Here is a 27,822-nt window from a genome sequence, read left to right as displayed (position 1 = left end):
GGGAGCTTGGAAAGGTGTGCTTTTCAACGATTAGATGCTAAAACATTTAAACTGATAATTGACTAAGGACCTTTTCAAACCTTCATCTCTACCCCGCCGCGGTGGTCTAGTGGCTAAGGTACTCGGCTGCTGACCCGCAGGTCGTGGATTTGAATCCCGGCTGCGGCGGCTGCATTTCCGATGGAGGCGGAAATGTTGTAGGCCCGTGTGCTCAGATTTGGGTGCACGTTAAAGAACCCCAGGTGGTCGAAATTCCCGGAGCCCTCCACTACGGCGTCTCTCATAATCATATGGTGGTTTTGGGACGTTAAACCCCACATATCAATCAATCAATCAAAACCTCCATCTCTGAACATTTTTTTAAAAGTTGAAGCCCACAATAAATGCGTGCATTATTACCAAAGGCTGTTATCACGCAAGTTGTTAGGAGGCTCGCTCCAAGCTGACATTTCGCAGCTACGACTAGTCGTGTGGTCTCTGCGTGTGTATCACGTAGAGAAGGCTATAGAGGGAGAAAAACAACAAACTCACGTAGCGGTGCGCAGTTCATTTATTGGATTCGAAAACTTTGCCTCTCCCATACTTCTTTCGTGCCAACTCCTCGGCAGTCACACAAGGGTTCTGAGAAAAAAAGAAAAAAAAAGGAGCAAGCTCTTCAGGGTTGCGATAGCACGGAGCCTGGGCCGGAGGTCTACTTGTTGGCCTCAGCTCTTCAGGGTTGCGATAGGACGGAGCCTGGGCCATAGCCGGAAGTCTACTTGTTGGCCTCAGCTCTGTACTCGGAGTGAGCGCAACGTGGTGGCGGCTGCTGCGGTTGCTGTACTCGTTCGGGCTGCAAAGCAGCGGTAGCGATAACTGCGCCAGTGGGCTCATACGACGGCGGTCGATCGTTGTTCGAACGATGCCACGTGTGCCACGGATTCCCTCGATTCGACCTTGGTCTGATTTGTGTGCGGCACGAAGACGGAGAGCCAGCCGACGAGCTACGCCCCGAGTCCGACACAGGGTCTGTCCTGACGCTGCGCGTTCGTGCGTGGTCAGGATTACTCAATGAGACGGGAATCATCACAATTTCGTGTTGAAAGAGACACTGAAAAGTAACAACGATTTGGTTTAGATTGACAAACTGCACTCTGACCACTCTAATGCCATATTACATACTTTAACCCCGAAATATCACAAACACAGAGTAAAAGTCCACACAACGACTAACACAAGCGGTGATTAGGTGAACAGATGATGGTGAGCCGCTTGTGCGAGTCATTTTGTGTTCCTTTACTCTGTCCTTGTGATATTACGCGGCTAAAGTGTGCCATTAAGAAAGTTCGAACTATAGGTCAACAACCAGGGTTGATACATTTCTAATGCCATGTGTTTCACTATCACAAGTTTACTTTTAGCAGAAAAAATCAAGGGCGAAATTTCATTCTTAAATTTCGCGCTGAAATATTCATGCGAAACCTCGAAAATGACAACAAAAGCTGTCTAGGAGAAACGAAAATACGATCGTCAGCAGGATCACGAGCGGTCTCCATTGCCTGTGTTATCAGTTACGTCGTTCCCAAGCACGTGCGCCATTGCATGCGTTGTGAGTGACGTCGTCGCAGCCCGGGCGCCACAGTTGCGTTGAGACCACGCGCACCTACTCGCCGAGTTGGCTCGCTATGTCGGACGCTTGCAACAACGTGGCACTGCGGCGTCAATGTGAGGATTGTGGGAGCGCTTTCGCCGGGAGTTTCCCCAGCGACAGATTGACTTCGGCTGCTACGTCTGTGACCGCCTGTGGTCCGAGAAGAACCACCGTGATTAACGCATTGCGCAGCGCATTTAACCGTTCATTACATTCCTCCACGACCGTGCGAGACGCAGTGTGTGGCACGTGAAATAAAAGATGCGGTAAACCCGAGCGAAATGTGTATCCAATCTCATTAGGAAGCACGAACAAGTAACCAGTAATTGTGAAACGCTTCAGTGCCACGTCGGGTTGAACCCACTGCTAAATATCGGGGCCGCACGTTTCAGCTTTCGCTGATTAAGAATTTGTACGGAGTTCTCGGCTATTTTTAAAATGTATTTTTTTTATTTTCGCGACATTGGCGCGACGAAAACTTCGTATGCTAGGTGTATGGCACCCATGGATGAGAATGTACTTAATTTTTATTGACGAGAAGTTACACTGGTCCCATCAGACGCCTTCGAAATCTTCGCGGTGCGAAAATCTGAAGGTGGAACCTCCACCTTCATTTTCTTTCCGCGCTTTCTTGCTGGCCAAGCGTCGTGTCGTGGTAAGAGTGCTGTTTTCGGGATTGTAAAATTGTACTTGACCAATACATGAAAACTCGTTTTGTTCTGTAGTGTCTCTTTGAATCTATCCCAGCAAGGCACATAGACTTGGCTGAGCGTTTCATTCGAAAGGTCTGTTCTCCATTAGCTGCGGTGGTCTACCACGTGCAGAAATTTACGAATGATTGGTTTATATGGGTTCTGGCATAGCATATTATCATTTGCACGCATCACGAATGAAGGTGACGTTTTCACACGCTCCATTGTTTATTCGTTTGAGCTGATGCTTTCTTATTACGCGACCCCTCAAAACTTTCTCGGCCTTTCCCATTCACCTGTTCTGACACACGGCCCAGTACATTGCAATTTTACGTCACCAGTGCTGTCCACCTAATTTTTTACTTCTATTTGAACAGTGGCACCGTTCGAAATCATGTCTGCACCTTCTGTACGCCTATCCAGTGTCACGCAGGTCGCGTGGCCGGTGGAGGGAGTGAATAAAGGAATAAATAAAATGAAATGATGAGGATGCTAAATGATAATGATGTTCTAAGTAATGATTTTCCAGATGATACTAAAGTATAATACTCTAATGGATGATCATGATGTTCGAAAGGAAACTAAGCTGTCACATCTCATCCTTCCATACACTAGCGCGCTAACAGCTTTGCTGTTCGACGGTTTTCATGGCGTGTAACTGGATGACTTTTTTTTATTTTTTAATGGCGGAAGTCTTAGATGCCTGATAAAACAAGGAAATTGAGCGGTGTGCTGTGTCGGCGGCGTCAACACGAGAAATGAAAAAAAAAATAACATCACGTTACGACATCACCATATGACGTCTCCAAGACTTGACATACTGCCAAAATTTGTGACGTCATCATCACGTTCCAGATCGTAGAAATTTGAGACATGACATAGTGACGTCATCCCATGAGGTCACTGCTTGGTCAAAGGTGCGCCGAACCCCGAGAGTGTGCACTGATGCGAATGCTATAAGGACCCTGTGAGTGTGCTTTTTTTTTTCACCCTTTATCTTTCAAATATGCATCCTGCTAGGCGAGAGAACTGTCCACCGTCGGCCCTACTCACCACTTGCCGGTGTTGGCTAAGGGCTCGCCCGCGACATCGGAGTCGATCCGAGAGTTTCCCGTCCAACGATTGCCGTCCAAGCCAGCGTAGTTGGCGGCCACTTCCATTTCCATCGGAGGAAGCACCACAACGGATGCTCCGCAGAGCGCCCGCGGTAGAGGGGCCAGGCTGGGCGTGAAGGCGTTGTGCGTGGAGCGGTAGCAGGACACGGCGCGGATGCCGGACTTCGTGTCCGAAGACAGGCCGCCCACCATAAACACGCGGTCGCCTGCGTCACGCCATGCGACCGCTCGTCACGTTCCCTGTTTAAACTCGTTATGATGTTGTTGGAACAATAACTTTGGCTATTGTTCTAACTTCAGTTTTGTTCTAATAAATTACTGTTCCATCTTCGTACTAACAGACAGAAAAAAAACTTTTAACAGTATGCGGTTATACGAAAGAGCACGTTTCTCAGGCCAGAGGCTCATTTGAGAGCATTGAATCACTGCCTAAGCATCGAAGTACATTTCGTTTCGAATGGATGTCGCGTTGGTCAACGTCTTGTTCGAGAGAGCGCATATTACAACTTCTCGTCGAAGTTAGGTTTTTCTGATAGTCATGCAGGCTGGTTCCTACAATACCATGTTATGCGCATTGTGTTGGGGAACTTGTTAGGGTATTTCAACTTAGGCGGATGTTAAGCTAGCAGTTTCGTTACATGGTGGTTTTTGGGTATTGCTAATAACACATTGTATTTCAACAGGAGAATAACAATTACTACTGTTACACTTTTCCGTGGAATGTGTTCAATACACGCAGACAAAACACAAAAGAACAAAAAGAAAATGAAAAGGGAAAAAAGCCACGCGACGGTAAACCTCACCGTAGGCGACGGTGGCCACGTCGTGGTATCCCTGGTCGAAAGTGCCTCTCCGTTCCCAGCAGTGGTCCAGACATGACCAGACGTCGCCGAGGCTCTCGAGCTCGCTGTCCCGAACTGAACAGCCACCCAGCGCAAACAGTTTGTCGCCCACCGCAACCAACGAGAAGAAGCATCGAGGAGTCGGAAGAAAGTTCACGTGGTAGAAGAATCTGCAAGAAATAAGGCTCTACAGGTGTCAGAAAAAAAAAAAAAAACTGATGGGCACCGCGATTGGTTACGTAAAAACGCGAACCACAACTGAAGCGCAAAATAAATTAATGACAGATTAACAAACTCGGGTTCAATACTTTCAACGTGTGAACAGGGCGAGTCAGCCAACCAGGTCCCGTGCTCTCCATTGAATACAATTCGAGGGGTTTCACGTGCCAAAATCACAGTATGAATGCGAGTCACAACGTCGTAGAGGGCTGCGAAAATTTTGACTGTCTTGTGATCTTCTAAGTGCACTAGCATTGCACGGTGCACTAACCAGCATTTCGTCACGATTGAAATGTGACAGCCGTAGCCATGATCGAACCGGTATTTTTCGCGTCAACAGCCGGGCACCCTAATTAATGTACTACCGCTGCGGACATCCGTGACCACCTGAATTCAGGAGGCCAACAACAATGAAGACGACCAGCAACTTTGCTCTTTCAATGGAGTCAATATTTTTCTCGCTGTTCATTTGCTCTTTAATGTGGTCTAAAGTTATGTTGACAGATTGCAGACTTGCGTTTTCTTCGTTTATATTTCATTCATTCTTTATGGACGTCCTCTTAGAGCACAAACTATTCTAGCGGGCAGACATAAATCGATTGACGCAGCAAAAAAAAAAAAAAAAACACACAGACACACACATTCTCTAGTTCTGTTGATTTATGATTAATATGTGTGGTTTAACGTCCCGAAACCACCATATAATTATGGGAGATGCCGTAGTAGAGGGCACCGGAAATTTCGAACACCTGGGGTTCTTTAACGTGCACCCAAACCTGATCACAGGGGCCTACAGCACTTTCGCCTCCATCGAAAATGCTGCCGCCGCAGCCGAAATTCGATCGCAGGACCTGCGGGTCAGCAGCCGAGTACCTTAGCCACTAGACCACCGCGGCGGGACCTCGTTCTGTTGAGTTACTCCTGTAACTCTTGACAATGGACTGCTGATTCTTACTCTACCACTGCCTTTCGCTCTCCACAAAATAAATAAATAAATAAATAAATAAATAAATAAATAAATAAATAAATAAATAAATAAATAAATAAATAAACGGATGTGACTTACTCGCAGCTGCACGGATCGAAGCAGTCGACGTCGGAGATGACCACGAGACCTGCTCGCGAGTCGGTGAGCCCGCCTGCAAGCCAGAGCCGGCCGCCCATTTGCGTGCTGCCCGCGGCCATGCGAGGCCTGCACAGGCGGCACGGCATCTCCTGCCACTGGCGCCGCTCATCCAGGCACAGTGCCTCCACCGACGACAGGATCCTGCAACGACCATTCCAGAGAACTTAGTAAATAAAACACGCATGTACTGAGAAAAAGAAAAGACCCCTTTGAGAAACGTAAACTCTGTTTGGACCATCCAGGTAAAAAATTGCGCTGAAATAGAAAGGACACCACAAAGAAGGAACACTTAAACAGATCGAGCGCAATCGTGTGGTGTGCTATGGCAACTTCCCTGAGGGGGTGGCCGAAAGCAAGTTACGGTCAGCAAGAAGATTGGCAGCAGAAATGACAGAGCAGTGGTGGTGTTTCTACTTGAGGCAAGCCCTGTCAGCTTTAAGACCACGTGTTAGTAAAAAAGAATCGATCGACTCTGACTTAATAGTCATTGGTGATGTACAGCTTCCCGATAACATTTCAAAGGTTTTGCAGAAAGGTCCAAAGTTCTCTCACGAGCCTGCGGTACCTGCTTTCGAGCTTTTGGCTTATAACCGAAGGATGGCGGAAAAAGCAGGTCAAGAGAATCAGGAAAGATGCCTGCTGGAGGGGGTGGAAAGCCTTCAAAGGAGCACAATTCGACCGGCAAAGAGGACGACAAGAGACAACCTGGGAGATATTGTGAGATACTTCAAAGATAAAGGTCTCAGCTTGACTACGGCTGACAAAGAAGGTGGCTTCGTGATTATGCCGTCAGCTATCTACCAGGAGAAAGCACGCCAGGCCATCGAAAAGAACTTTGTCAAGGTAAAGCCTAGTGAGGCACGTGTTAAAACAAAAGCAGTGGCATTGTGTAGGGACATGAAGCTAACGAAACTTGCGAATGCAATTCAAGGAAGTAAATCCAGCACCTTGCAAGTGTTTTTTAGTGCAAAAACGCACAAAGTGGAAATTCCCTTTCGCACTATTGTGAGTGAAAAAGGCTCATGGCAGCACCAGGCTAGCATGTTTTTACAAAAATGCCTGAACAGGTTGTGTTTGAATGATCCGTTCGTGACGAAGAATTCTATGGAAGTAGCGCGGTTTTTCGAAGGCAAAGTTTCACATGGGCTGACTTTCTCAGTGGATGTGCAAGATCTGTTTTATTCTGTTTCCCATGTTGAACTTTTTGAGTGTGTTATGGATTGCATTTTAGAGAATTCAGCTATTGGTTTTCAAAATTCCACGGGTCTGAGTGTTGATAATTTTATGTCGCTTTTGGAATTCTATCTGAAACACACTTTCATAGGTTTTGACAAGGGTTTGTACCTCCAAAGAAAAGGCATTTGTATTGGTTCCTGTGTTGCCCCTGTTTTGTGTAACATTTTCCTGGCCTACATTGACCGCGATCTGCTTGAGGTGTTTAGAAGTGACGGAGTGTTAAAGATTTTTAGGTACGTAGACGATTTCCTGGTAGTTTTGGAGAAACAAACGAGTACTAACAGTAATGTGCACAACGTTGTAAAGAAGTTTAACAAGTATGGGAGGGGTCTATGTTTTACTTACGAGCTACCGCAGGAAGGAACGCTTCAGTTTTTAGATCTTAAGCTCATATTCAAGCATCAACATACTTGTTATGCGTACTGTCCGCGTGCTAGAAAGAAGCCTTTACCATATACATCATCACATTCTAAGGTAGTTAAGAGGGCGATCGCTTCAATGTGTTTGGAGTCTGCGCTGGTGAGGTCGTGCTCGCATGAGAGGCAGGCCAGCTTCCGTGCTCAGATTGAACGACTGAAGGCAGCCGCGTTCCCGCAGTCTGTGCTGGCGGCGGTGGCCGAAACCCTCCTGAAGAAGCTAAAAGGGCGATCGCGGAAGCAGTGCCTGAAAGACGCGCCCAGTGGGCGTGAGAGGCCGTTAGTGGTACCCTATTTACACCGGGTGACGCACAACCTGAAGAAGGTTGCTAACCGGCACGGAGTTGACATGGTGTTTTCTGCACCTAAGAAGCTCTCGAGGTTGTGCGCGCGAATTTCGAGTGGCAATGAGCGCACTAGCCTGTGTAACAAGAAGCATGCCAACCCGGTGGTGCAATGCGATGTGGGAGTGGTATATGCGACTCCGTTTTCCTGCGGCAGATCTTACGTGGGCCAAACAGGCCGCTGCGTTAACGATCGCATACGTGAACACCAGCTGTCGATCAAAAATAGTGAAATGGGAAATTTGCCTGCACACTGCGCAGCATGTGGATGTGAACCACTATTTCAGGAGACTAAGATACTGGGACATAGCAGAGATACGTGTGCTCGTGAGGTGTTGGAAGCATTCTTCATCAACATGAAAGGTGATAGCTGTGTAAGTGAGGCCTCGGTATCGCTCTACGGTGCAGAAGTGTCCTTTTTGATTGATAAGGTGCGTTAAGTAGCACGTGTTGATCCTCGACGCGTCGGCGCAGCTATGTACGGGTTCCCTATTTTACCGACGTTCTACAGTCAATAAAAAACAGTTGGTAGTTTGCGCTCGATCTGTTTAAGTGTTCCTTCTTTGTGGTGTCCTTTCTATTTCAGCGCAATTTTTTACCTGGATAGAATGAACCAACTAGCCCCTCAAGACGTCCTGATCGATTACATTTCTTCTACATCGGGCTTCTTCTTACACTCTCCTTCCTTCTGGCCTCTGGACGACAGGATTAATGCACTGGTGAGCCATATCGTCGTGTCAACTTGCAAGGCAAGGTACTTGGCTTTTTGCCGTAAGAAAGGCCTGATTCCTCAAGATATTTGGATGTTGTTTGGTGGCGTCAAGCCATCTAATGGACATGTAAAACGGGTCGCCAAGATTTGGAAATCAGAGTTATGGAGACAGGTGCGGGTCTGTCAAGACTGGTTACGTGTGGTGTGCTATGGCAACTTCCCTGAGGGGGTGGCCGAAAGCAAGTTACGGTCAGCAAGAAGATTGGCAGCAGAAATGACAGAGCAGTGGTGGTGTTTCTACTTGAGGCAAGCCCTGTCAGCTTTAAGACCACGTGTTAGTAAAAAAGAATCGATCGACTCTGACTTAATAGTCATTGGTGATGTACAGCTTCCCGATAACATTTCAAAGGTTTTGCAGAAAGGTCCAAAGTTCTCTCACGAGCCTGCGGTACCTGCTTTCGAGCTTTTGGCTTATAACCGAAGGATGGCGGAAAAAGCAGGTCAAGAGAATCAGGAAAGATGCCTGCTGGAGGGGGTGGAAAGCCTTCAAAGGAGCACAATTCGACCGGCAAAGAGGACGACAAGAGACAACCTGGGAGATATTGTGAGATACTTCAAAGATAAAGGTCTCAGCTTGACTACGGCTGACAAAGAAGGTGGCTTCGTGATTATGCCGTCAGCTATCTACCAGGAGAAAGCACGCCAGGCCATCGAAAAGAACTTTGTCAAGGTAAAGCCTAGTGAGGCACGTGTTAAAACAAAAGCAGTGGCATTGTGTAGGGACATGAAGCTAACGAAACTTGCGAATGCAATTCAAGGAAGTAAATCCAGCACCTTGCAAGTGTTTTTTAGTGCAAAAACGCACAAAGTGGAAATTCCCTTTCGCACTATTGTGAGTGAAAAAGGCTCATGGCAGCACCAGGCTAGCATGTTTTTACAAAAATGCCTGAACAGGTTGTGTTTGAATGATCCGTTCGTGACGAAGAATTCTATGGAAGTAGCGCGGTTTTTCGAAGGCAAAGTTTCACATGGGCTGACTTTCTCAGTGGATGTGCAAGATCTGTTTTATTCTGTTTCCCATGTTGAACTTTTTGAGTGTGTTATGGATTGCATTTTAGAGAATTCAGCTATTGGTTTTCAAAATTCCACGGGTCTGAGTGTTGATAATTTTATGTCGCTTTTGGAATTCTATCTGAAACACACTTTCATAGGTTTTGACAAGGGTTTGTACCTCCAAAGAAAAGGCATTTGTATTGGTTCCTGTGTTGCCCCTGTTTTGTGTAACATTTTCCTGGCCTACATTGACCGCGATCTGCTTGAGGTGTTTAGAAGTGACGGAGTGTTAAAGATTTTTAGGTACGTAGACGATTTCCTGGTAGTTTTGGAGAAACAAACGAGTACTAACAGTAATGTGCACAACGTTGTAAAGAAGTTTAACAAGTATGGGAGGGGTCTATGTTTTACTTACGAGCTACCGCAGGAAGGAACGCTTCAGTTTTTAGATCTTAAGCTCATATTCAAGCATCAACATACTTGTTATGCGTACTGTCCGCGTGCTAGAAAGAAGCCTTTACCATATACATCATCACATTCTAAGGTAGTTAAGAGGGCGATCGCTTCAATGTGTTTGGAGTCTGCGCTGGTGAGGTCGTGCTCGCATGAGAGGCAGGCCAGCTTCCGTGCTCAGATTGAACGACTGAAGGCAGCCGCGTTCCCGCAGTCTGTGCTGGCGGCGGTGGCCGAAACCCTCCTGAAGAAGCTAAAAGGGCGATCGCGGAAGCAGTGCCTGAAAGACGCGCCCAGTGGGCGTGAGAGGCCGTTAGTGGTACCCTATTTACACCGGGTGACGCACAACCTGAAGAAGGTTGCTAACCGGCACGGAGTTGACATGGTGTTTTCTGCACCTAAGAAGCTCTCGAGGTTGTGCGCGCGAATTTCGAGTGGCAATGAGCGCACTAGCCTGTGTAACAAGAAGCATGCCAACCCGGTGGTGCAATGCGATGTGGGAGTGGTATATGCGACTCCGTTTTCCTGCGGCAGATCTTACGTGGGCCAAACAGGCCGCTGCGTTAACGATCGCATACGTGAACACCAGCTGTCGATCAAAAATAGTGAAATGGGAAATTTGCCTGCACACTGCGCAGCATGTGGATGTGAACCACTATTTCAGGAGACTAAGATACTGGGACATAGCAGAGATACGTGTGCTCGTGAGGTGTTGGAAGCATTCTTCATCAACATGAAAGGTGATAGCTGTGTAAGTGAGGCCTCGGTATCGCTCTACGGTGCAGAAGTGTCCTTTTTGATTGATAAGGTGCGTTAAGTAGCACGTGTTGATCCTCGACGCGTCGGCGCAGCTATGTACGGGTTCCCTATTTTACCGACGTTCTACAGTCAATAAAAAACAGTTGGTAGTTTGCGCTCGATCTGTTTAAGTGTTCCTTCTTTGTGGTGTCCTTTCTATTTCAGCGCAATTTTTTACCTGGATAGAATGAACCAACTAGCCCCTCAAGACGTCCTGATCGATTCTGTTTGGAGCGTCACAATGTTAGTAGCGGGAACACAGCGCCCTCGAGCGGCGCTGTTGTGTGTGTGTCCAGCCTGGGGATTTGGGAAATGAAATGCTGAGAGAATAAAGACTTCGTTCCGGCTCGTCGTAGCGCTATGTCGTATTTGGCTATCGAGCGCTTGACGACCTCCTATTACGGCTAGTCTTCCGGCCGTCTTCATTTGTATCATGGATATTATTGTACTCTCGTCGGGATTTCATGGCTTCCAGTAAAGAGTTAACATGTCTCTTCAAAGAATCGCACACGGCAAGTGAGGATAGACTAAAGATGGTAGCACATACTCTTGTTTTTTTCTTCTTCTAAGACTAGCTAAACGAGAACATGATATAGACGCACAAAGTAGGCTGGTCATTGAAAACAAGTTGTGTGAATAGTAATTGGGCATTAGCATTCTTTGCACGCGTGACTCGTAGGATGCGTTTAGCAGTCTCTGCTTAATGGCGCTCGATCACACAGAGAAATGCAGCGTCACATTCATGTTTTATTGCTACTTGATGTTACGGTCGCGTCATATCTATTACGTGGAGAAGTCTGGTGTCTAGAACCATAGAGTTTCCCAATATGCACTAGAGGGAACTCTGGCGCTAGTGTCTATGGGAGCTGCAATGCACGGCGCTTCAGCGAGCATGGGAATGATGGGTAGTACACACATTTGTCTAAATTTCGTACTTCTGGCCTGCTTTTGGCTCCGTGTATGTTCGTGTGGCTTGGAGCTGTTTTATCACGAAAGAAATATTAGCAAATGTTCAGCGGTTGCGCTTCACCATCTTATTCTTTTGAACTTACCTTTCTAAATCGGGTCACGAAGTTCAAAATGGTTGAATCTTTCTTTTGAAACAAAACAAAAACACAGCAATAAACGAAGCCTCAAGTATACGATTTTCCACCCACAAGTACGAAGACTAGGCAAATGTGTGCACTACCCATCATTCCCATGGTCGCTGAACGATCGCAGCGCCAGAGTGCCCTCTAGCTAATTTTGAGAAACTCTTATATCTAGAACTTTCGAGCATGCTCGTCAAGAGCCTGTAACACAACTTACACATCGTGGATTACAAGCACAAGAACAACATACAATCTATGAATACGTAAAAGAAAAAGGCTTACTCTCCGTTCGAACTCCTGCCACCGACTACGAAGAGCGTGCCGTCGAAGCAGCCGGATGCGTGGTACGCCCTGCAGCGTGCCATGTTGGGCAGTGGCTGCCACAGCTTCTTCGTGAGGTCGTAGGAAAAACATACGCTGGTGGGCTCAAGCTTGGACCGCGCAGTCTGGTAGTTGTCGTAGCCCCCTGCGCGATGGCGCCAACCACTCGCTCAAGCGTTACAACTGAGCACTCACAGCATAGCTTTAGCGGGTTCACAATTATAGGCACGGGGCATTGTTTGCTGCGTGACGCCGGGACACTAAACACTAGTATTGTCACCTTAATTATGGAGCTCCGTCTGGTCACAATACCTTATAGACACGATTTTATAGTTCCATATCAGCGGAGAATGCACAAACCAACGAACATTTTCATTGGCAACGTTCTTACTTTCACGCTATTGCCGGCAGTGAAGTAAGGTTTCGAATTCGGTTACGGCAGTCCTACTGCAGTAACCAATTAATTGATTTGTGGGGTTTAACGTCACAAAACCACCATTTGATTATGAGAGATGCCGTAGTGGAGGGCTCCGGACATTTTGACCATCTGGGGTTCTTTAACGTGTACCCAAATCTGAGTACACGGGCTCAAAACATTTCCGCTTCCATCGGAAATGCAGCCGCCACAGCCGGGATTTGATCCCGCGACTTGCGGGTCAACAGCCCAGTACCTTAGCCACTAGACCACCATGGCGGGGTCTGCAGTAACCAAGGACACCTTACTGCGCTGCTGGCACTGACGTAAACGAGAACAAGTGGTGCACCGATCAGGCCACTTGCGTTTGCGTTGTCACTATTCCGGTGATCCGCAAAGGCAAGGAAATTTGCGGACGTACTAAAACTCCCTGATAAGTTAGAAGTATGGCAGTTTGGGCTAGTTGGCATGACATGACGATAGTTATAACTCGAGGACAGAACGACGTCTCTTCGTCGTCGTTCTGTGCTCGTGCTATAAGTATCGTCCCCGATAAGGTAGTGCGACAGACAAGAAATGCTACACAGCAATGCTTTCTTTTTATACCCGTATGCTAAGGTGGTAAGAGTGAATTTGTTACAGTTCGTTTATTGAAGGAACTAAGTTTTCGAGCATTCGTTTTTTTTTTTTCGCTTGACGCAGCCCTAGTTAAAACCAGCACATAATGAAGCCAAAGCAAGTGTACGACAATTCGTTACTCCCGGTTACTGAACACTATAGTGACATTCTAATTATGATGCACAATATCGTTGTCTACGCCAAAAAAAAAAAAAAAACAGCAGACATTTTAAGAGGCACAGTGCTTACGTTTGTGCCACTGCTGGTAAAGAAGTGAGGTGCGCTTGCTTTGTGCTACGACCATCCTCAAAAAATTTTGTGTTGGACAAACTGGCTAGACCGGTGGTTTCAACAGCTTATCAACTATGATTACGCGTTACCTAATTTCAGGAAACGTGAAAAAAAAAAGATCTAATACGCCTGACAACGTTCCTGTGCTTCTTTAGAGATATGAGAATGGGCAAACTTAATTAGCTAGGAGTGTTCCCCACTTTTGGCGAATAAATCATAAAACGTATTACTCGTAAGTTCGCTTCTCGGTTGGCTGGTTGGTTTTGCTGACACACAGCTTCAGTACCAAAATTGGCTCAAAATTTATTTTACGAACGTTTTTAGCGTAAAGTATTTTTGTTATTACTGGCAGCGAAGCGATTGAATAAGAATGCTGAATACGGCTTGTTACCCAGCGAAAGAAACAACTTACGCCGGAAATATAATATCCTTAGGTTTCAATACTATAGACCCTGTCAATATCGTACGATTATGATGCTCAACGACCAATAAGTCATAAGTACCAAGAACCTTATTTATTGAAGCTAAACACGTAGGGTGATGGCAGAATCTCTACGTAAACATTCATAACTGTGAATTTCCTTTTTGTAGGTGATGACTAGTAAGGGCATAGTTGGGGAAAAACTTGTGGGACGAAATGCAGGAAAGAACTACGCTGGTTAACTCTCGCTTACCTGTGATGTACAACTTGTCTCTGTAGAGTACAGCGCTGTGGTGATGTCGGGGCATTGGGAAGCTATCCAGCTTTTCCCAGATGTTATTTTCAACATGGTATCGAAGAATCTTGGTACCTGCGAGGTCAAAACGCAACTCCATTGGCTTCAAACTTTCAAACGAGGCTGCAGTTCGGAATACAAGCATAGTTTCTCGTAACCGCAATAAGCACCTCCTGTTTCACATTTGTAGCGACCATGGTTAATATTGTGAAGAACCGAATTATTCAGCCTGGTTCGAGCTAAATCACACTGGTGATAATATTTACAGATAATGAAGATGTAAAGGTGATGATGATATGTTAAGAGAATGAAGAGTCACTCATTTGTCGCGCTCACAATATTGTGGTTTGTCCTGCTAACGCGGTGACATTTCTACCTCATTGCAATATATTTTCAAATACATACATATACGTCTTGCAGGCATCTGTTGTGCACTTCATCCTGATCTTAGCAGCACTCAATCATCATCATTCGTTTTAGTTGATAATCAGAATCGCTTTTGGGTGTGTTCTTCTTCACCGGATCCGTGGAACATGTTCGCACCTGATAATATACGTTACAACCGAGACGTCATACGAGGGGAGGTGTGCAACATGACGGAGACGACGACGACGAAAAGCCGACGAGAGTGTCAATCTTATTGCTAATGCAATGAAGGTTGTCATGCACAAATACCCGAACGCTGGCTTTTTTTTTACAATAACGTACAAAACGTGGAAAATCGCAGTTCTTGAACACATTTCGTTTGTGTGAACCAAGGAGAAATCCTCATCGGTGTCTTGACGATCAGACGAGTTTGATTGACAAGGCATGCACGCAAGGTGGCCTGTGTAGCCCTGAGGCGAGGGAAGCCAGCATTGCTAGCTGGGAGTTCCGGACCCAGCTGGCCCCGCACCGAAAAACCCCTTACTGCCAATGAATGTTTCCCTCCTCTTCGTTCTCGGTTTTAACATAATGCCGTCGGGGACATCTGTTGGATACGTGATCTAGCACAGAAATGCTGGTGCACTCCGTGCGTGCTGCTGGGGCATGCTGCCTAGTTAATAACAGTATTATGAAAGGTGCCCTGTCATCAAGTATGTGACCCTTCGTTCCCATTTCACGCTTTGCACAGTGCTTTTTTGATTAGTGGGTACTTTTTGGCCGACAATCTCGGTGAAATAATACTGACGTGAGGACTTCTAAGAGTAGAAAAACGTTAAGTACGCGTTCTCTCGTCATGTCCTTTGCTTGCGTAGTTTGCAAAGTACATTTTCTCCGTGCAAAGTGGTTGGCAAATCAGCCCGTGTTGGTTACTTTTTTATAAACAAGACGTTTGAGTGGCTGAAAAAGAAGTTCAAGTTAAACTTACTCAATGTGTTGGTCTGCGTACAAGTGAGAGCTACACCGCAATCATTGAATTTAGGTTAGATGGAGACAGCCATGTGATTACGAGGAAAGCCAACATTAGAAGACATTAGCTAACATTATAGCCAATAATATAGTAATTTAGATAACGTCTAACGACGCCGGTCGTTGCTGGCCATTAGTAGGTCAACACAAGCCAACGTTAACAATCTCTTATCCATCGCAAGCCAACAGCAACAGAATATAGCCAGCATTAGGCAGCGTTAATTAATGACAACTAGTGCTGCTTTCATAATATTGAGTACGGTAGCGCCTCGGCATCCCAGGTCACTTTTGGTCGTTAAGTGGGAAAGGTAGAGCAGGTCGCCGAGGGATACGCTCGCACATGGAAGCACGTACGGCGCTGTGTACGTACCGACTGCGGTGTCGCCTGGTGCGTCTGGGTCGAAGCCGCCCACGACAAGCAGCACCGGCGAGAGCGGGTCGCGGGCTCCCGAGGCGTGCGCGCCCAGGCCCGCGTACGGGTCGTCGTTCCAGGGCGACAGCGGGATCTCGGCCTGGTTGCGAAGCAGGTAGTCGGCCAGTGGGTCGCTGTGGAACACGGGCTCTCGCTGCGCCGAGAGCTGCGAGGGTCGCGAGTGTTTCGAACCGATACAGCTTGAATATAACATATACGACAAAGCTCTGCGGTAAACGTAGGTGTGCGTAAGGACTTCCGTTAGGGTGGGGGGAGAGGGCCGGCGTGACAAAATCCCCTCTCCCACTGGTTTATTCTATAACAAAGCGAGCTTCGCAGTGCATGCGAAAGTGAAAAGGAAGTGATCAAGTGCTTCTGAAATAGGCCCGTCATTGGTCCACGACTATCTAGGGTTTAAGATGGGAAGTAAACAGTTTTTCGAATGCAGCATCAGTGCTTCTTGGTCGCCATTATGGTTAAAAAAAGCAAACAAATCGTTAGTCATCGCCCTGCGTTAGTCATTGCCCAACCGTTAGTCATCGCCCATGATTGGGGCGAAGCGTCCGTCAGTCCATCCATGCGTCCGTCCGTGCGTCCATCTAGTGAACACTCAAAGTAGCGCCATCTCGCATCTCTTATTCGTCAAACACAAGTACCGCAATCCACCGCACATTCTAAGGACCAAATGAGAGGTGGCGACTACTACATACTACAAATAAGAGACGCACAGCCCGTTGCGTAAGGAGCTTCGCCCGTGAAAGGTCCGTCAGAGTAAAAGTACGGGATCAGATTCGTACCCTCATTGAAATGGTTAAAAAGGGTGGCCTCTTCCCCCTCCTCCATGCGGACACTTATGGCGGAAAAGGCGAAAGGAATGCTCTGACATCACATTAATTTACCTTGTAACCGAACAGTAGTGAACAGTGGCCAACATTACCCGACGGTGATTATATATATTTTGACTAAGTTTACGAAGCATGAAAACTTGGGAAGTTGGTAGGACATAAGTGAATGTACAAATGACGCAACCTAGTAGTGACATCGTATCTACGGAATCAAGAATAAGAATATAAAAGAGCGCTGGACTCTCTTTCCATCCTTGTTCTTGCTTCCATAGTTACGCTGGAACTACTTCTAGGTTGCACTGTTCGTATATTCCGACTAAGTATATACCTCAGGGTACACACAAACGGACCACTTCACGGAGCCTGAGGATTTTTTAGCTTTTTGCCCCTCCCCATAATGTGGGTGTATTGAGTGAAGCATGAGAAATTGGCAAAGTATTAAAACTGGTGAAGAAACAAATCAACATAAGTAACACGTCAACTATATGGTGTAGTAGCGCAATTTTCGCGGGGACGAAGAGGACAAGAACACACGGCACTCGCTACACTCGCAACTAATTTTATTTCAGAAGCAGCACATCATATATAACCCATAACCCTAGCGACACAGAAAAGAACTACGAACATTGAATCATTGCCAACAGAAGCTTTTGCGCAGACTCAAGCGATAGTACACGGCAGTTACGCTTACACTTTAAGATGACATAACTAAAAACAGCCCTGGGTAACATCAAATAAAAAAACAAAAAAAATTGCGGGAATTCACACGTGTTTGAAACAAAATTTTGAAACGACAAAAAGAAGAGTATGACACATGCAAACACTGATCTCAATTAAGTCCTTCGAGGTAGCTGGCTTCTCGGTCACTTAACGAAACCGATGACTGACTAATGCATCCTTCTTTTCTTTTTGGAAGGCTTCGACAATTTCTCTGGTTAGTTGGTTTCCATGACGGAAGACTACGGTCGTGTCTTCCGTCATGGAAACCAACTAACCAGAGAAATTGTCGAAGCCTTCCACATTACATGTTACGAAGTCTGTTGCGGAGAGCACGCGCACTCTATTTACATCATGGAAGGCGCAAGAGAGAGAAAGGGCTCCGCATCTGGTGTTCTTTAACCCGCAAGGAGGTGCGCATTAAAGAACATCGGATGGCCGAAATTCCCGGAGCCCTCCACTACTTCGGGCGTCATAATTGTATCGTGGTTTTGGCACGTAAGACCGAAAATAATATGAAAACCTGTGAGGATCACACCATCAAAAAAAGAATAAAAAACATTACAGGCATGAGTAGCAATAAAAAAATTAAAATAATATATCAGAAACGAAGCGCACCTAGGAACTGACACGCCCATAGTATTGAACCTCTGACGAGTGGGCGCGGTTCGGCGTTCAACTTCATTATGTACGGTCCACAAAGAAGGACGGTATAAAAAGAAAAAAAAAGAAACCATGGCAGAATCCATCTCGCGATTACTGTCGAAGTGAAAAGCCAATAGCGCGCAAATAATGTACTGCACTCACGTGATTTAAACGCGAAAGTTTAGGGCTAGGCGATGCACGCCCTTTCGTTTCCAGCGTCTTCGGTTCGCTCAATTTTGACTCGGACACTCACATCACAGTTGATCTTGCCTTTATTGGCCAGACAGATATTCAGTGCCATCACATAGTTATCACGAGGGATTTGCCACGGGAGTCTTTATATTGAAAAAAAAAAGGCAGGCCCCACGTACAATGGGAATCGATGATATGCGAAGCACGAATGAAAAATATTGATATGTCACTTTAAAATTAGCACAACGTTACAAGGTTGAGGTAAATGATGTGGTTCATGACTTCCGTGTTATGATTATCATGTTTGAGTGTGTCGTTTACCTTCGTCGTCTATTCACGTCACGTGATACCAAATTTAGTATACGTGGAGCAAGTGAAACGGCCGCGAGCACGCTATGAGCGTGGTATGTTGTCATGTTCTTGCATGACACGCGTGTCAGGATTATCATCTTTGAACCAGTCATATATTTCGTCACCCATTGATGTCACGTAACACCAAATTTGCTATATGGAGAGCTAGCAAAACGGCCGCAAGCGTATCATGAAGGACCCAATATACTTCAATGTAGCGTTGCCACGCGCGCACGCTAGGCACAGCGACGCCACGTTAGCAAAACGCGAGCACTCCATAGTTTGACGCCAGGCGAGATCAGCGTTCGTTGGCGCCACCCGACGGCAACCGGTGCAAAATGCGACATGCTGCATCTCGCGCCAATGCGTTACCCAGACAACACTGCGTCTCCCTCTTTTCGTGACGGAGCGACGCCGGACGCGCTGAAACGCGCATGCGTCAAAGCAATGCAGCGTGGTGCGCGCCTGCGAGTATATGGCAGGACCGGCGCCTGGCGTGGCAACGCCGGCGTGACCGTATACGCGACGAAATGAACGCCGGTGAGCATGCGCACCACGTCACGGCGAAATGTATTGGTGCCTTGACTGTGGCATGTAGTCATGTCGTCACATGACACGCATCTCATGATTATGATGTTTGCGCCAGTCACATACCTTCGTCATTCATTGGCGTCACGTAATACCAAATTTTGGCATATGTGAAGCTAGCGAAACGGCCGCGAGCTCATCATCAGTGTGGCATGTAGTCATGTTGTTACATGACACGCATCCCATGTTTATCATGTTTGCACCAGTTTCATACATTCGTCATCCATTCACCTACTGTAATACCAAACTGGGTATATGTGACGCAAGCGAAACGACCGCGAGCGCATCATGAGCTTGGCATGTAGTAATGTTGTTACATGACACGCATGTCCCGATTTTCATGTTAGGCTCTGTCACTTGGGTTCGCCATGCAAACATGCCATACCATACCAGTTTTGCAACACGCCTTGTGAACGAAACGATCGCAAGAGCTGCAGAACCATGATTTGTAAATCATGACATTTATGGCACAAATGTCATGATTTTCATGCTATGACTAGTCAATTATGTTCTTCATACATTCATGTTATGCCATACCAAGTTTGGTATGAATACCATTATTGAAACGGCCAGGAGAGCTAAATGTTGTAGGCGGCTGGATAGATAGATAGATAGATAGATAGATAGATAGATAGATAGATAGATAGATAGATAGATAGATAGATAGATAGATAGATAGATAGATAGATAGATAGATAGATAAACAGATACGCTTAAAGTCGCCGAAGTTCGCTAAGAAATACTTCGCATTTAAAAAACGATGCCACACTTCAATATCCGTGAGTACTGTACAGATGTGAAGTTAATAATATCTAGAGTTCTGCGTCCCAAAACCATGATGGGATTATGAGAGCCGCCGTAGGGAAGGGCTCCGCAAATTTCGTCCATCTGGTTTTGTTTAACGTGCACTGACATCGCGCAGTATACACGGGCCGTACCGCCTCCATCGAAACGCCTTGGCCGGGAGCGAACCCGCTACCTTCTGGTCAACAGCCGATCGCCGTAACCAATGTACGCCTTTAAACGTTGAGCCAGATGCGAACTTTGTAGACATGACGTGCGGATCGACTGTGCTATACAAGCTTGCTGCTCACCTAACTCCTCAGCGGAATGCGAGTGGCGTGAAGGAAGTTTAGCAAGTATACGACATTCAGATTAATTATCCATGACTCTGCAGCAATACTGTAGCAAGTACAGTTTCGACGGATATGCGTGCGCTACCAGAAGCAGTACGAGAACGGACTCGATAACCCGGACATATGACGACGCAAGAACTCGGAACAAGTGACGGGAATACGGAAATCACGTCAAGAGGCGGCAGAACACGAGAACACGTTGGCACAAGGCGCACATTCCCGTTAACTGTGGTGGCACGCGTTCACGCCTGTCTCTACGCGATCGTACTGCCAACCATATTATCACCGTTTCCACTGTGGTGGATAGATGGGTGGGTGATTGAGTGTCAGGAGCATTTCTTCTTTGTTGGAGCGATCTCATGGGCCACCAAGCTCTTTACTGGACCACTGTGTGCATGTTCCGTAGTTTGTTCTGACAAGTGGACAATTCTGTATACGTGGATGACAAGACCATCTGGTAAGGTTGAAAGGACTGAAGTGGTTCGCCACGTTCGTTGACAGACAGCCGCCCCATGCCCCTTTTTCACAAAGATAAAATAAAAAAAACACAAAACACCCAGTCAAAAACTGTGCCAAAGCAGGCTCAGGCTGCTCTTGTGGACACTATCAAATGCCGCCATTGGTGAACTGTGACTGGCCCGGGGGCCTGGTGCAGCCTCTCTTATTGGCCTAAAACGTCCCTATTACGAAATTAGACAAGATAGCGAAAATTCGACAGTGTCCAAAATGGGTCGTTTGGTCATCGAAGCAACCGTCTCAAGAGCTCGACAAAATTGTTATTGGCCTTGAAAGGAGACAAAACTCACGCTTACTAAAAATTTCAGAACCCTTTGAGAGATTGGACCTTGTTCATTAAAGTATTGGGCCGGGTGCAGCCTGCAAAGGCACAGTGGTTAATTCAAACCGTGACGCGGACGCGACAAGCGAGGACGCTCGCATTTAAGCGCTCACTCACAAATTAGTTTATTATTATTATTTGTTAAAAATGAAGTTACACAAATCTCCTGACTGACTCGAATGAGCACGTGCGAGAGCTAACAAAAATATCAGCAAAAAAGAAATAATTTAAGTGTATTAAAATATCATGTGAAGTTCAAAACTACGAATTTCTCGTCAAACAACACGTTTGATGGCTCGCCTACGAACGTTCTTATATACATACACTTGATATAAAATGCCCGAGTTAGTTCATGTTACTTTATTTCGCACTGCTTAAGAGACGAACACTTCAAATGAAAGACTAGACTGACACAAGCGCGAACTTTCAATTAAGTTTGTTGGACAGATTATAAAAAGTTTTGTGATTCATTTTTGTTAACCTTTTTTGTAACCATGAAACGCGATTGTACAAAAAACATCTTATATCTGTTCAACAAACTCAGTTGTACGTTTGCGCTTGTTTCCGTCTAGTCCTTCATGTCAAGTGTTCGTCTCTTAAGCAGTGCGCAATAAGGTAACAATGAATAGCTGCCAACTTGCCTCAAGCAAGTACCCTTATAAATTACTTCATGTGCTCAGTGGTTCATAAAAGTATGTTAACGTCACAGAAGGGAGGTTCACGAAGACAGCGTTTACACTAATTAGACAAGTGTGAGCAGCATTATTTTTTTTTCGTGATTGTCACTGCTTCCAGACGGGTCATAAAACAACAAAACCATATGCTGTGAAGGTAATGATGTGAACAGGGTTTTTTCTTCATGAGGGGGAGGGGGGGTCAAAGGTTTGTCGCAGCGCCATTCTTTCCTATTATGTCAATGTATGAGGCTGAATTTGCATCCATTTCCCCGAGGCACAGCACCCCCTCCCTATCATGTGAATGTACAGGGCTCACTTTACGCCCCCCTCCCCCCTGTCTGACGTGATAGAAAGGTACCCCTCATCCCCATTATCTCCCCTCCCTACCCCGATGCGCACGTTATGTGCGAGGAAAAGAGAGAGTTCTCGTCAGTATGCGAATCCTCACTTCTCGTTACCTGTGTTGCGAGTGGCAGTGCTTTGCGAAGAATATTGGCGCTGGCATCGTTGAGATATCTCGGACACCCGGAAGCAGGCGCGGCCACTGGCAGATTTTTGTCCGTGCTGAACAAGTTGAGGTCCTGTGGTGAGCGTGGAGTGAGAAGTAATGCAGATTGTTCAATAATGCCTCCGTTAAAGAAGCTTTAATTTGTCTTCTCGTTAAGACTACGCGAGACGCAGGTGTATTTGAGCAGCATGGATGAACCGAAAGATAACAGGCGTGGTTTCAATAAAACTTGCTGTTGTGTGAGATGGTTCATAACTCAAAGGTTAATTGGTATGCACAAACTGTACATAAGTACACAGTAAGGAAAAAAAAACACAGGAGAGCAGTTGTCTGTGTTTCTCTTTGCTGTGTTCAAGTGTAGAGTCCAAGTGTATCAATTAACTTTTGAAATAACTGCCGAATCTTCATTGACTCGTCGGAATTCCGGTGGTGACATCATTTATTTTGGGAATCATATGCAAAGGCGGTCATGCATTTAAACTTGGAGGCTTAGAAACAAGCCACGAACAAGCGTTTACCCTTACCCAGAGCGTGATTGGTCCATCCAGCTTGAAGTACCGGGCGTTGAGCTGTGGCGCGGGGAACAGATGCTGCTGGTTGTACATGGCCGCCACCTTGTAGCTGAATCGGTGGCATGCGTCATCGAAGGATAGTTTTTTGAATAACGACCACTTATGCTTCGGGTATTCGTGGTGATAGGCTCTTGAATCTATCAGCTCTTGTACGAACAAGTTCCAGTCGAACGCTTTTGGTGAATACGCATGCCCTTGGAGTCTTACTACATACACAATTATTATTTTATATTTTCATCCTTGCAGAATAACTTGCAACAGGTTTGAAAGGCGGAATAGTTGGTATAGATTCATACTAAAATATTGGCAGCGCAAACTGAAGGAACGCAGAAATATAACGCAAACAAATTAACAAACAAGTGCACCTGGTTGCGTCCTCTTTTTGAGTCCCGTTAGTTTGTGCTGCCGATATTTCAGTGAGAATACCATACTTTTGTTATCATCGGCATCTACCAATTGTGCGATAAATATTATTGAGTAAATAAAACGTAATCAAAACTACGTAGAAGCTATAGCTTATTTTCGTAGACGTGAACGAATAGCCAAACGCTTCTACATAACTATTCACTCAATACATTGACAGATGTCAATACATCGACTCGGAATAAAAAGAAGATGGCTTCCATCTTATACGCGATTCCATAAGAGACGCTGTATGTTTGTCAAGGAACAAAATGTCTTATAAGGTTTCACTATGCACCTAGTGATTCAGTGTTGGGAACTGATTTCTCTCTAACCAGAGTAGGGAATGATTTAAATGCGTTTAAGTAAATTAGTAGACGTATTGCATACGTTTGCTACTGAATAGCATTGTCGGTGCGCCTTACAACTCACCAGAGGGCCGCCAGGATGTGGGCTCGCACCTCGTGCACCTCCATGATTCCTGGCAGAAGCGGCGGATGCAGACAGCACAGCAGTTCCTCGATGCTCATCGTGCCGAAGCGCACGCACTGCATCACCTTCAACACGTACGGCTCGTTCTGAAGGTAGTTGTGGTTGAGCCAATGCAGAGCCGCCAGGAATATCACCATCTCGCTGCGCACATTGCAACAGCATTACTCAAACAAGGAGCGCCATTATTCCGCCCATCAGTGCGTAAACCCTGACTGGCGGTTCCTTTTCTTTCCGGCTGGGCTCAAGAGTTAGCCTGAGACGATACGTTTGCACGCATGAAGGAAAACAACGTGTACGTCATGGTTATCCACTGTATTAGTTACTCGATGTGCTTGTGCCATTTTCAGGGTGATCGATGTTTGCGAACGAACTGATAGTGTAGCTCAGACGCCACCTCAGGCCAAAGCATCCGGCTGCATAAGTGGTCTTATGCGCTCGGATGCGTTGCGCCGCTTCGTGCGCAACTTAACGAAATATTTGAGGCCGAAACAGGGATAAGGAAAAAGCAAGGCTGGGTGAGACGGCAGTCTTTCAATGTTGAAAAACTGGCATAATATTTTGTCTCCTTGTTATTTCCTTGATTCTCAGTTTGAACCACAAGCTTTTGCCAAGTATTAGTGACCTTTTTATATTTTGTTTATTTTATAAAGAGTCTTACAAACGCTCTTTTTATTTTGGAAAGTGTTTTGTCACAGCACAAGAATATAATGTGGTGAAAAATTCGCGAGGTATGACTTTGAAGCGTAGTGGTTATACACTGAAGCACAATAAACGAATCTGCGGGCACAGGTGCACACACAAACACACAAACACTCACACTGAGGCCGGCTTCGACCGTGGCTACAGAAGCAGTCTTCTATGTCTACGAGTCATGCTTGTACTGACCCTCTGGCTCCAACGGTGTTTCCCGAGAGCACATCGCAGACCTGGTTGACGTCGAGGTCGAGGTAGGGCTTGCACGTGACCGTCTCTTCCAGTCGGTGGTGCAGCAGCTTCAGCGCCCGCTTGCAGACTGTCGTCAAGCCGTACTTGCGGGCCGTTACGTAGACGTACACCGCGTGTTTTGGATCGTACGGAGACTTGGTCAAGATCTGGGCAAGTATAGGTCGTTCACGGATACGTGTCGACACACCGAGCAAAAAGAAGAATCATGTTCGTGCGTCCTGACAAACCACTTTCAGCGTCCTTTGAAAGAGACGTGTGGAGTCCCTTGAGAGATCGTAACACTCTCGTAGGACTGTCATGGGACCCAGAAGCAAGTTGACGTGTCTCTTCAAAAATACTAGTGTACCTCGCAAATAGGAACTCGCCGAAGAGTCTCGACCTTTCTTTTTTTACTTTACTATTTTTTCTCTTAGAGTGTATTACTGTTCTGCATAACCTGCGTACAACTTCAGCTTCGAGTGACGCCCCTCTAGCATAATGACCTCCAGACAGTACCGATGCTTTTTACAATCTCGCACACTTGCGAAAGAGATTTAGCCAAGGGTGATGTAGATACGAGTGCTTATGCATAAGCAGGTCGAGCATTTTTTATTCATGTTGTCTTTTCCGTAATGAAGACGTTATTTGTTAGCGCTGGTGTTTCGTACCTCTTTTATTATTTTTTTGTAGCTCGTGCTCTTTGAATTGTTCTTCTCAAATAGCACCATCTGTACACCTCAGAGAGCAACTTCTTTGCGTGTGGCTAAAGAACACCGGGAAAGAGGACTTCACTGTCAGGGCTTTCCTTGTTGTTTGAGAAGGGGCGGGGTATGTATGAAAAAAAAAAACGCGATTCTGTTGCTATGCACAATCTGCAGCTTGGTGGGGGTGTGAGAATAAATATTTGGTATAAAGCCTTCTTCCGCAACCTTGTAATTCGTATTGCTTCATTCACCTTTACTTTTTCTACTGAGCAGATATTAGACCCGAATGGCAATTAACCATCAGTTGATATTAGCAAAAAGAGTACGTCAAAGAAATCGCGTATTCAGTGCACTTGAAATGCAACTCATGTTAACCAGTTCACGTAAAAAAAAGTGAAATGCTGCTCGTCTTTGAAAGAACAACAAAAATGATTTACGCAGCACAAGTTCATTTGACATTCTTACCCTCGCGCACTTCTTCTTGACCCTGGCTATCTTGAGGATGCTAGCGGTAACGTATAGCTTCCCGATGTTTTGGCAGGTGAGCTGTAGTTTTCCGGAGTACATGTAGTCGAGTAGAGCACAGAACGCGTCTGCAGACACTCCTTGAAGCTCCAGCTGCATTGTGAGATGAATGTAACGGATATCGTTGCGTAGGGGAAACAGTTGGACCACCTATCTGTTGGCAGAGTATGCACTTGTGCCAGAAATATATTTCTGCATTATAATACATGGGTAAGTAAACGACTTTACCAGATGTCAAAATTTATTTGGGCTTGCCTTTCCAACTATACATAACCGAGAATTCTTTCTGCCGCATATTAAAAAAAATCCTGCCGAGTTTCGGATTTCTACGCCCATTCGCACTGTTAATGCATAAAGCTCAACATGCCAGAAGTAGTAAGCTTTCAGAGGTTAAGCGTGCAAAGTTTCTGTAAATAGCGTGAGGAAGACTTGTTGCAACGTAAGTTGATCGAAGTACAGTCTTTGTTTCTTTGTTTACATTAACCTGTACCTCCCCGTAGGACTTCCCGATGCCAGTGTTTTTAACAGTAAAACGTATTATGATGAAACATGCAGATCGAAGATGGGCTACAAATTAAATAAAAGTAACAGTGTAAATTTAGTGTCTGCGAGCTTCAAGTTGCTCCCTGTCTCAAAACTTGCTCTGCAATCAGCTATTCTCTCGCCCTCGAACTCACAAAATTTTTTTTCCCGATGGAACTGCCCCAAAGACAGAGAAGATCGCAGTCAATTCAAATGATAAACGTATCATCAACGAAGGCAGCCACTAGCCAATAGATGACACAGAGCAATTACGACCCAAGGCTGCGTGAATTTGGTCCCTTGTTGACTCAGGGGAAAAGAAACTGCTACAAAAACATGTTCTTGGTTGAGGGTTCGAAGCCTTAATGCATATTTTTACAAATTCCAGGCCATTCTTTCCGGGCAACTCGTACAGCGTGTTTATTTAGATTTGGTCAGGAACATACAAAGCAAAAATGATTCGCTTATGAGACGTGAAGTTTAATATTGTGCCCCGTTATTCACTGTAGGCTGCTATATATATATATATATATATATATATATATATATATATATATATATATATATATATATATATATATATATATATATATATATATAGTGGGAGTAATAATTCAATGGGCCGGTTAGTCTTCGTGAAGGTATAGGATATGGCACAACGGGAGCGTTGTCAACAAGGATAAATATATTTATTTCCCAACAGTTTCGGGAGGGGTCCTCCCTTCATCAGTGGATGAGTTATACCTCAGGGGGTGAGTTGTAACTCATCCCCTGATAAAGGGAGGACCCCTCCCGAAACTGTTGGGAAATAAATATATTTATCCTTGTTGACAACGCTCCCGCTGTGCCATATCCTATATATATATATATATATATATATATACCTACCTCTTACATCACGTTTACTCACGCAGCTAACCAGTTCACCTTCTTTCAATTTTCATGCCGCTAAATTAACAAAGAAAGCAGCTTACATATCAAACATTTCCCTCCATTGTTGAGCCAATTTCGGTTTTTTCCTTTTCTTTCTTTTTTGTTGCTTTGAAGTATTTTTCGCAAAAGCAAGCAATCGTGTGGCGAAGAAAGCTTTCTACCACCTTGCCCTGAAAGCATCGTTCCCCGTAGACAAAACTCGAGAATACTTCGGGGAGTGATGTCAACCAACACCACCTAGACTTTCTCAACGCTTGCCGTGCGATTCACCCTTTCATCCTCCATACTTTCACCCTCCTTTCGTCCTCCTTTCCTTTCGTTCAGGCTTTGCAGCCACAAGTTGCCTGTTCCACTGAGAA

At 45.6% G+C, this 27,822-nt stretch overlaps 1 protein-coding gene across 2 annotated transcripts; it reads right to left on the bottom strand.

Annotated features, from left to right (window-relative positions):
* Positions 1 to 527: 527 nt before the first annotated feature.
* LOC142787111 (kelch repeat and BTB domain-containing protein 8-like) lies at positions 528 to 26,097 on the bottom strand. 2 transcript variants are annotated; one of them, XM_075884719.1, is made up of 12 exons: positions 25,949 to 26,097; positions 24,741 to 24,946; positions 23,796 to 23,996; positions 22,914 to 23,010; positions 22,340 to 22,462; positions 15,851 to 16,058; positions 14,047 to 14,163; positions 12,010 to 12,193; positions 5,565 to 5,765; positions 4,241 to 4,449; positions 3,376 to 3,643; positions 528 to 1,019 (listed from the first exon to the last, which is right to left on the bottom strand). In XM_075884719.1, exons 1-12 carry the CDS (start codon positions 26,048 to 26,050, stop codon positions 755 to 757), a joined length of 2,181 nt encoding a protein of 726 aa, XP_075740834.1. In that variant the 5' UTR covers positions 26,051 to 26,097; the 3' UTR covers positions 528 to 754. The 2 variants fall into 2 exon arrangements, with proteins under 2 accessions (XP_075740834.1, XP_075740840.1); XM_075884725.1 differs by having other exon boundaries at positions 881 to 1,090.
* Positions 26,098 to 27,822: the final 1,725 nt, after the last annotated feature.

The sequence above is a fragment of the Rhipicephalus microplus genome, chromosome 2 (genome assembly GCF_043290135.1).
Source record: "Rhipicephalus microplus isolate Deutch F79 chromosome 2, USDA_Rmic, whole genome shotgun sequence".
Classification (NCBI taxonomy): Eukaryota; Metazoa; Arthropoda; class Arachnida; order Ixodida; family Ixodidae; genus Rhipicephalus; species Rhipicephalus microplus.
Note: the sequence above shows the minus strand (reverse complement) of the source record. Positions and strands in the feature narration are given on the sequence as shown.